At 47.0% G+C, this 10444-nt stretch overlaps 1 protein-coding gene across 1 annotated transcript in view; it reads left to right on the forward strand.

Annotated features, from left to right (window-relative positions):
• The first annotated feature begins 8250 nt into the window (after positions 1 to 8250).
• RRP12 (ribosomal RNA processing 12 homolog) overlaps positions 8251 to 10444 on the forward strand; it is a 28299-nt gene continuing 26105 nt past the window's right edge. Inside the window, exons 1-2 of the mRNA XM_006756609.2 lie at positions 8251 to 8505; positions 9041 to 9270. Coding sequence (XP_006756672.1) covers positions 8367 to 8505; positions 9041 to 9270 — 369 coding nt within the window. The 5' untranslated portion in view covers positions 8251 to 8366. The remainder of the gene's footprint in view (positions 8506 to 9040; positions 9271 to 10444) is intronic.

Raw genomic sequence — 10444 nt, forward strand, 5'->3', positions numbered from 1 at the left:
AGCATCCCAACCCTGATGCCCAGGCCCTCCAAGGAAGAGCTTAACATTGGCTTTTCAGACTACACTTTTGGTCCCTCTGCCTTGGTCCTACTATATCCTCCCAGTCTAACTCCTACCATGTTCCTTTCTCCTCGCCCTGCTCTCTGCTTCTATTCAAGATTTCTATGCTTATGTCTAGCCAGGACCTCACATTTCTACAATGAGTAGAAAGTGTGAGAAGGAGAAATCTGAGTTCAAATACGTCTCTGTTTCTGCTTCACTGTGGGGCCTAAGATGAGTGGCTTAACGTCTCATGCTCAGTTTCCCCATCTGTAAACTGGGTCAATAATCCTATATAATAAAAGCCTAATATGCTAAGTGTCCAGTCATCTGGTCAGCTGTTCAACCAATCAAAGCATAATATGCTAATGATATGCTAAGACTGCTCAACCGCTCCCTATGATGTGCACTGACCACCAGGGGGCAGATGCTCCGACTGGTAGGTTAGATAGCTGCTGGGATCCGGCCAATCAGGACTGAGCAAGAAGGCTGGACATGCCCTGGAGCCCTCCTGCAGTCCCTCCCTGGCTGGCCAACCTCCCTCATCCCTCCCCAGTCCCGATAGTGCACTGGTGAGGTCCCTTGGCTTGGCCTGTGCCCTCTCACAATCCAGGACCCCTCAAGGGATGTTGGAGAGTCGGTTTTGACCCGATTCCACAGGCCAGGCCGAGGGACCCCACTGGTACACGAATTCGTGCACTGGGCCTCTAGTCATATTTATATGATTATGTTGTGAGAAATAAAAGAGATGATGTGTGGGAAGCACTTAGCTCTGTAGCTGGTAAATAGCCATAAATAACAATAAATATATTATTAACATATTAATAATAAACATTATTAGCAGTGTGAGCAAGGAGGCAAAAAAAAAGATTTAATGAAGGGCACCATTTCAAAGGATGTGAGTCTGGAGGTCCATGGACAGACTTCCCTTCCAGCAGGATGCCTGGCAAGGGAGGGCTTGCTCAATGGGGTTGGAACTGAGATAAGTAGGACACTTTGGGCAGGAGGCCAGGGGCATCTGTGCCGCAGCCCTGAGAAGGAGCTCAGGAATCCCTCTGCCTCCTGAAGGAGTCTCTTATCTCCTTGGAATCTGAGGAACTTTGATAATTTTGCAAACCTCACAGGATATCTACTTTGATCATCAGAGTTTTGTGGGGTTTTTAATGTATGCATCAGATCTACTCAAATAGAAATTCCTTGAGGTTGGGCATATGCACTGAGCATGATGCCTTTCCCTTGATAGATTCCCTCAGGATCCCTGAGTGTTTGACCTGGAAGAGACCTTGAAAATTCTCAACTGCAAGCCCCCACCTCCTGGCACCCCCAGTTCTCATGTAACAGATGAGGAAAGTGAGGTGAACCTTTCAGAAGAGCAGGAGATAAGCAGGGACCATGGTCATCAGTAAGAAGTTAGAGATGACCAAGGATAAGGGCCCCCAAGTTGGGGCTTGCGGTGTCAGGAAGAGAGAGGCAGGAGGGGAGAGAGAGAGAGAGAGAGAGAGAGAGAGAGAGAGAGAGAGAGGAGAGAGATGAGAAGGACCGTTGTGAAGACCGTCAATGCAGATGGAAGTCATGATTCCTGGTCAGAGATGGGGATCCATTCAACATCTATTGCAGCATCAAAAATCTGGGAAGAGCCCTAGCTGGTTTGGCTCGGTGGATAGAGCATCATCCTGCAGACTGAAGGGTCCCGTGTTCGATTCCGGTCAAGGGCACATGCCCAGGTTGCAGGCTTGCTCTCCAGTAGGGGGCATGCAGAAGGCAGCCAATCAATGATTCTTTCTCATCATTGATGTTTCTATCTCTCTCTCCCTCTGCCTTCTTCTCTGAAATAAATAAAAATATATTAAAATAAAAAAGAAATCTGTGAAGAAGCTTAGAGCCTATCAAGCCAAGGTGAGTTCTCAAATGTCAGTAAGGGTGAGGATAAACCAGTGTGTTTTGCCTGCCACTACATTTTTTTCTTTAATTTTAACCGTTATCTCTACTGAACACAAGGCACACAGGCATTTGTCAGGCTGATTCCCGGGTTGAGTCTGGGTGCATTCACGGATTCTGAGGACAAAGTAAGTGCAAGGGGCTCAGATCACAGAACAGCCTGAGACACCTAACGAGGTCACTGCCCTTCAGGGAGCAACTACGGCTAATATGTCCCCTTCCTGCAGGAAGTGTGAGCCCGGCATCTGTGCTCCCTAATCTTCTTAGCTGTCCCCTCCTGGGTCAGAGGCACTCATCTATAACCGAGCCTTCATCGCTGCCAAGGGCCTCCAGACAGCCTCTAAACCCCTAAGGCAGATCGCTTCCCTTCTCGCTTTAATTCCTCAGGCCTCAGGGAAATTCCCAGGATTCTAACAGCTTTCTTTAAAATATTTTTAATTAATTTTAGAGAGAGGAAAGGAGAGACGGGGGGGGGGGGAGGGAGAGAGAGACATCAATTTGTTGTTTCACGTATTTATGCATTCATTGGCTGCTTTTTGTAGGTGCCCTGATCGGGGAATCAACCAACAACCTTGGTCTATGGGGACAATGCTCAACAACTGATCTGCCTGGCCAGGGCCAGGTCCCTAAGGGCTTTCAAACAGCCAGCTTATTGTTTAAGCCGTGACAAAAAGCTCAGATTAGGATAATCAGAGGTCACAGCATATTGTCCTCCACTATCCCTTAAAACAATAAAGGCCTCTTGAGCCTTCCCTTCCCCTTTATTTTTGCCACAGAAGAGCAGCTCCCTGACCAAGTACCAATAGTGGCGTGAAAGTCCTCCCATGAGGTGACACTGAGCACGGAAGGCACACAGCATGGAGAGCGAAGCAGAAAAGTGGAGGACGCCCAGGATCCCAAAGTCTCCGTGGAGCCACCACGCCAGCCACCACCACCTACCTCCCTATTTCCTGGATATGAAAGAATTAACCCTGGGGGTTTAAGCCACTGTAGCCAGGAGTCTGTTACGGCAGCTTAAGATGATTCCCTACCAACACAGAAGTCCTGACCAGAATGAGGGGCAGGGGCTTGAAGTGGTTAGTGAAGAAAGGTTTAATTTGGGGGAAAGAATGAATTTTCAGGCATCAGGATGGCAGGTTAGACTGGAGATCACGCTGTTTCTCTTCACCCAGACTCCCTTCTGTCAGGAGGGGGAAAGGCGGGCTCCCCTTGGGGACAGTCTCTACCTTTGTCTGCCGTTCTCAGTTTCCACTCCTTTTCACGCTGGGAAGGAAACACACACACACACACACACACACACACACACACACACGCACGCACGCACATGCACACACACGCGCACACACATGCACGCACGCACATGCGCACACACGCTTCTTCTTTAGCACATCAGGCCATTTGCTCCTTCCCTCAGACTTACTCTAGGAAGCCAGCTCTTTTGCTAAAAGCTCTTCTTTGACCAAATCAAATGTTAGTGCCCCAGAAGCTGAGGGCCACTCGGTCTTCTGCAGCAGTGACGTGCCATGCATGTGGCTAAGCATTCTGCACACAGTATTTCATTTAAAAAAATTTTTTTAAACTGATTTCAGAAAGGAAGGAAGAGGGAGAGAGAGAGAGATAGAAACATCAATGATGAGAGACAATCATTGATCGGCTGCCTCCTGCACCCCGGCATGTGTCCTGACAGGAAATCAAACCAGGACTCCTGGTTCGTAAGTCAATGCTCAACCACTGAGCCACGCCGGCCAGGCACACGATATTTCACTGTAGACTCAGAACAGCAACCTCATTTTTTTTTAATTTTTAAAAATTGATTTTAGAGAGGAAGGGCGAGGGTAAGAGAGACGGAAACATCAATGATGAGAGATAATCATTGGGGATCCTCTACTGGGGATCAAGCCTGCAACCCAGACGTGTGCCCTTGCCTAGAATGGAACCTGGGACCTTCAGTCCACAGGCCAACGCTCTATCCACTGAGCCAAACCAGCTAGGGCAGCAACTCCATTTTTAGATGAGACTGTGGCTCAGAAAGTTCAGCCACCTGCCCGTCACACCTAGGATGTGTGGGCTTTAGCACAGCTGAGCTGTGGAAGGAAACGCTCTAGAGCAGCTGCACTTCCATCGCCTTGGTCATGATGGGCTGCCCCGGGTGATAAAGGCCTCTCCTTCCCCCAGAGCTTGGGCACCCAGACCATCCACTTCTTCTTTGGGGCAAGAGGTTAGGCCTCAACTTCCCTTTCCTCCTGCCCTGTGTCATCACAGATTACAACAGCCCCACTGACCTAAAAATGGCCTTCCTGCTCCCCTCGGGCTCAGTGCTTTGGGTACAGCACCCCTGTTCCCTCCACATGAGCCTCACAGATGGTTCTGAGAGCGGTGCTACAGAAGGGGCTCCTGGGCTTAGAGTTGGATCTTGTGGCTTCTGCCCATTGACTGACTGTGCGACCTTTGGGGTATCGCTGAACCCCATGTTCCCCCATCTGTGAAATGAGGACATTCACTCTGCCCTCCTCACTTAGGTAACAAATGAGAAAGTGTTCTGGATCTCAAGTAGAGTTTTTTTGATAAAAATAGTTGACTTACTGTCGACTCACTATGTGCGGAGCAGTGTGCTAATAAATACTTTATAATTACAGGTATTATCTTGTCTTGTTCTCATAAACCCTATGGATAGGCTTTTTATCTCCCCTTTACAAGTGAGGAAAACTGAGGCTCAGAGAGGAACGTGACTTGCTCCAAGTCACACAGCAAGTGGTAGTCCTTGGATTCTAACCCAGAGGGTATAACCAGAGGACCCATCCTACAGATGTGATGGTCCTCATTCACTATCTGCAGTGTGGCTAATCATGGCAATGGCCAATGCTTCCGAGTGGAAGATGTTGCTAGAATTCAGGGTTGGGGAGGTTGGTTCTTTACCAAAAAAGTGAACCCTGGGGTGCAGGGTTGGGAGAGTCTCTGTTCCTCTGATCTCTCACCACGTGCTACCTGGAGGAGGCTCTGAGCAGTTATCTCGGGATGGAGGGCCAGCAGATGGCCTGTAGTCCGCCAATGCCCATTCCAGATTAGTGGTTCGTCCAGAGGCTCCATCCAGTGTGATGCAGGCTCATTTGGAAGCCAGCAGGTGTCTCTGCCTAGAGAAAGGGTGGGAAGGCTGTCATGACCATGGGCCTCTTCGTCTCCCCATCTGATTTGCAAAATCCCAGCCTGCCTGGTTGGTATTGCTGCCTCTTTGGAGCGTTTTACCCTTAACTAGTTGTAATCATTTATTTATTTATCTATCTATCTATCTATCTATTTATTTATTTTTATTGATTTCAGAGAGGAAGGGGGAGGGAGAGAGAGATAGAAACATCAATGATGAGAGATAAAGAAACATCATTGATTGGCTGCCTCCTGCACGCCTTCTGTGGGGGATCGAGCCCACAACCTAGGCACGTGCCCTGGACCGGAATCGAACCCGGGACCTTTCAGTCCGAAGGCCAACGCTTTATCCACTGAGCCAAACCGGCTAGGACCAGAAATTTATTTCTTACAGTTCTGGCAACTGGAAGTCTGAGATCAGGGTGCCAGCATGGTTGGGTAAGAACCTGCTTTCTATTTCATAGCCATTGCCTTGCTCACCGTGTCTTCACATGGTGGAAGGGGCTGGGGATCTCTCTGGACTTTCTGTTATAAGACACCAATTCCATTCATGAGGGATCCATCCTCAAGACTTTTAAGTACCTCCCAAAGATCCTACCTTCTAATACTATTATTTTTGGGAGTTAGGATTTCAACGTATGAATTTTGGGGGAACACAAACATTTAGATCACAGTGTTATTGGTGGAAGTAGAGTTCTTGGGGTGCTGTGGGGGAAAAGAATTTCCCAAGGCCCCCAAAGGAGTATGGGGTATCCTGGGTTTTGTGAAAAGCTTTATTGATGATGTAAGATTAAGGGAGTTTCTCTCCAAGGTCTCATCTCCATCGGTCCTGCCATGGAAGAAGTCCATCTTTTCTTTAGCAGGGCCAGAATTAAGGCCACTGCCTTAGACTCTCAGCTGCATATTAAAGCACAGTCCAGTCCAGCATCTAGTTAGCTTAGCTTGTGTTCCCAGCTGCCGTCCATTGCAAGTGAAAGAAGCTGGATGCAAAAACTTTGTTGACTTCTGGTTCATTTAGAACAGCGATTTTCAACCTCTTTTATCTCATGGGACACATAAACTAATTACTAAAATTCTGCAGCACACCAAAAATGCTGTGTTTTTTGCCCATATGACAAAAAAATAAGTATAATTTTGATTCATTCACAGGACAGTTATTGTTGCATAGGCTGTTGCCATTTTTTTATTTGACAATCTAAGGGAAAAGAGGTCAGTGCCCCTGACTAGTCGTGTATTGCATGCTTTTAAAATTCTTGCAGTACACACCAGTGCACCTCTGTGGCACAGCAGGGTGCTGTGGCACACTGGTTGAAAATCACTGATTTAGACTGACTTTCAAAGTGTCTTATTAATAGGAGCCAAAAAAAATTGTAAAATGACCATTTAAAGCCTAATCAGTCAAAACCCACCAGGATCAAGTCTTAGTCTGACAAAATCAGGTTTTGGGTTTTTTTTATTTTAAGTGAGGGAGGGAATTCCTCACAAAAGAGGGGAGGGTAGCATCTTTTGTAAGGTTTGGGTTCTGGCTAAAAAATTTTGGGGAAGGCCCTAACTGGTTTGGCTCAGTGGATAGAGCATCAGCCTGCAGACTGAAAGGTCCCAGGTTTGATTCCAGTCAAGGGCATGTACCTTGGTTGTGGGCACATCCCCAGTAGGAGGTGTGCAGGAGGCAGCTGATCGATGTTTCTCTCTCATTGATGTTTCTAACTCTACCCCTCTCCCTTCTTCTCTGTAAAAAATCAATAAAATATATTTTTAAAAAAATTGGGGGGGAGGATTGCAGAGAACTGAGAATGAATTCTGGATTGGTTGCTGTTCTGAAGTGGAATTAGAAGAGGAAATTAACAAGCATGGATTGAGTGCTGTTCATCTGGCAAGGACAGCTTAGCCCAAGCATGTCAAACTCACGGCCCTCGGGCTACACGTAGCCCACAACGTATATTTCTGCAGCCCAGCCAATATAACGGTATGTAAGAAACGTTTTAATAAAAAATTCATAACTTGCCGAAACCGGTTTGGCTCAGTGGATAGAGCGTCGGCCTGCGGACTGAAGGGTCCCAGGTTCGATTCCGGTCAGGGGCATGTGCCTGGGTTGCGGGCACATCCCCAGTGGGGGATGTGCGGGAGGCAGCTGATCGATGTTTCTCTCATCATCGATGTTTCTGACTCTCTATCTCTCTCCCTTCCTCTCTGTGAAAAATCAATAAAATATATTTAAAAAAAAAAATTCATAACTTAATTTTTACAATATCCTGTTATACATAATTATTAATAACAAACTACAATGTTCATTAATGACTGATTACTATAATAGTGTGGCATTCATTTCCCTTATGCACCTTACGTGCAGGTGCACCATTTCTCTCCACTAATACTAGCAGAGAATATTTTAGCAGCCGATGGCCACGTCATTAGTCTTGGACTGACTTGTTTGGTGTTGTGCAACAGGAAATATTTCGCTTTCAGAGAACAAGAAAAGTAAGTTTATTTGTTATGCTTATTATTTTGTGCAGTTATTCAGTGTCTGGTAAGTTAATGTTCAAGAACAAATATTAATTTTTATTAAAATCTATTATTTTATGTTAACAATTACTGTTATTTCTGCCCGTTGTATTCAGCATGTCTCTCATCGACATAAACCTACATTTCTATGAAAATTGAAGCTTTTGTTTTTTTGCAGCCCACATAAATTTAAACCTTGTTTATTTGGCCCGTGTTAGCCTTTGAGTGGGACATGCTTGGCTTAGCCATTGGGTATCGCCAGTAATAAATGAAAATAGGTAAGCAGGTTTAGAGCATCACTCGCGGTTTTTTTCTCTTTTCAGCCAAACTAATTTTTTACTTTCAGGTTTGGCCAGGTTTTAACTCTTTCAAATAATGTTTCTATGCTTAACTTTTGAAATTAGGTTTTAAAAAATATAAATGTAAGTTGGTTTGTTTTTTAACCTGCAAAGGAATTCCAGTTTTACATGGCTCACCCTCGTAGCCAAGAACCGTGGCCCTGGCGTAGGAGTGGAGGGGATTCCTTCGCAACACAACTTTTTCCCGAGCGACAAATCTCCGAGCCCCTCGGATGAATCCGGAGTCTGGAGAAAACGTAGAACCGGATGTTGACTGTTTTGCTATGGTAACGGCCGCACATCCGGAAGTGGCGCCAGAGGAAGAGGAAGCGGAGCGTCCTGAGAACCCACGTGGGTTCTCCGCGTGTTGCTGCGTCCCTGGCAGCCGGTCCTTTAAACTTAGTCGACATGGGTCGTTCCGGGAAGCTGCCCTCCGGAGTCTCGGCCAAGTTGAAACGCTGGAAGAAAGGCCATAGCAGCGACAGCAACCCCGCCATCTGCCGCCACCGCCAGGCCGCCCGCAGCCGTTTCTTCAGCCGGCCCTCAGGTAGCGGAGTCTGGCCGCGGGCGCGCCGGCGGCGGGGGGCTGGACGGGCCCGGGGCCGGGTGGGTCTGGCCCCTCTGGCGCAGGCATTGGTCCTGTCATGGACTGTCAGGTCTGGAGCCGGCCGTACAGGCTTATTTAACAGCTGCGTAAACTGAGTCCACAGCAGGGAAATGACTTGTCTAAGGGTGTCGGAGTTTGCACTCGTGGCTATAATTAATCTGGTGGCTCTTTTCAAAGCGTTTTCACCTTCATTTATGTTCCATGCCCCTGAGTGCAGCCCCCAGCCGGTTCCCACCGGCGCTTCTGCCATCAGGACAGGGAAACAGAAACTTTCACCAGGAGGGTTCTCTTTTTGGCTTTTCTAAGTTCTAGGCGTACAGTGGGGCTGACGAGAAAGACCGCGTTCAGAATTCAGCCTCTTGGGTTGGGTTGGGTTGGGGCCTGGACTCCACCGGTTCGTTTCTTACAGGTATTGCTTTTTCTCCTGGACAGAAGGGTAGAAGTTGGGGTCTTATTTTGTGCCTCGGGTTTGCAGGAAAGAGCGACTTGACAGTTGATGCGTTGAAGTTGCATAATGAGCTGCAGTCAGGGTCCCTGCGTCCGGACAAGAGCGAAGCCGCGGAGGCGGCTATGGAAGACGAGGAGCCGCCGGCTCTCACGGAGAAGTCCTCGGCCACCTTCCTGAGCGGCCTCTCCGACTGCACTAACGTCACCTTCAGCAAAGTGCAGCGCTTCTGGGAGTCCAACTCGGCCGCCCACAAGGAGGTAGCGGGAGGGTCAGAGGGTGTGGGACAGGGAGCAGCGGCCAAACGCATGCTTGTTATTTCCTTGGTGTCTGGTGACAGCCGCTGGGATTTCTGGATGAAGCGTCACCCCTCCGACCCTTGGTGTTCCCTACTTATTACTTCTCCTGGGGCAGGTTCCACTTTCTGCTTTTTATAACAGCATCTCCCCTGCTCAAGTGTAAAGTCCTTCATGAGAGAAGTATTTCCCATTCTCCTCTTCAACTGTACCTAAACAGGATTTTTTACAAAGAATATTTTTGAGAAACATTTGTCGAATATTTCATGCCAAGTAACGGGTTGGAAAATGTTACTTATGTAACAACTAAATTTACTATTTTTAGTTTACATTTTCAAATTACGTATATTTATACCTTTTCATTGTTTAAATGAAAAATGGCACCATGCTCCCCTTCTCGGGAGCACGCTGAGCCTTTCCAGTCCCCTTTGGTTTCCCCCAGGACGTTACCTTTGCCTTTCCATCTCCTAAGCTCCAAGGGCCCTTTTGCTTCTGTAACTTGTTTCCTAAGCTTAAGCAGGCCATCTGGCTCACTTCTATCTTTTTAACTTTCTAAATAAACTTTCTCTTATAATTTAAAAAAAAAAAGCGCCCTGGTTGGTTTGCTCAGTGGTTAAAGCGTCAGCCTTCAGACAGGAGAGTTGCAGGTTCAATTCCCAGTCAAGGGCACATACCTGGTTGCAGGTTCTATCCCAGCCCCGGACAGCCAATTGACGTGTCTCTCACATCGATGTCTCTGTCACTGTCTCTCTCTCTCTCCCTCTCCCACCCTCCTTCCCTCCTTTCCACTCTCTCTAAAAATCAATGGAAAAAATATCCTTGCGTGAGGATTAAGAAAAAAGAAAGAAAAATGTCAAAATTATAAATGGTACCAAAATGATGTGAGTAGAATGAAATGTGAAAGTTGTTCTACCAACTTCATGGTGGCTACTGTTAATGGATCATTGTATATCTCCCTAGGCCCCCCTGCCCAACAGAAATGTAATACAAGTTATAAATATAATTTTAATCTCCTAGTGGCCATGTTAAAGAATGTAAAAAGCAGGTGAAATTAATCTTTTTTAAAATCCCCACCTGGGGGTATGTTCTCACTGATTTTTTATAGAGAGAGAAGAAGGAATGGAGGGAAGGAGAGGGA

Source organism: Myotis davidii, unplaced genomic scaffold, assembly GCF_000327345.1.
Source record: "Myotis davidii unplaced genomic scaffold, ASM32734v1 scaffold332, whole genome shotgun sequence".
Taxonomy (NCBI): domain Eukaryota; kingdom Metazoa; phylum Chordata; class Mammalia; order Chiroptera; family Vespertilionidae; genus Myotis; species Myotis davidii.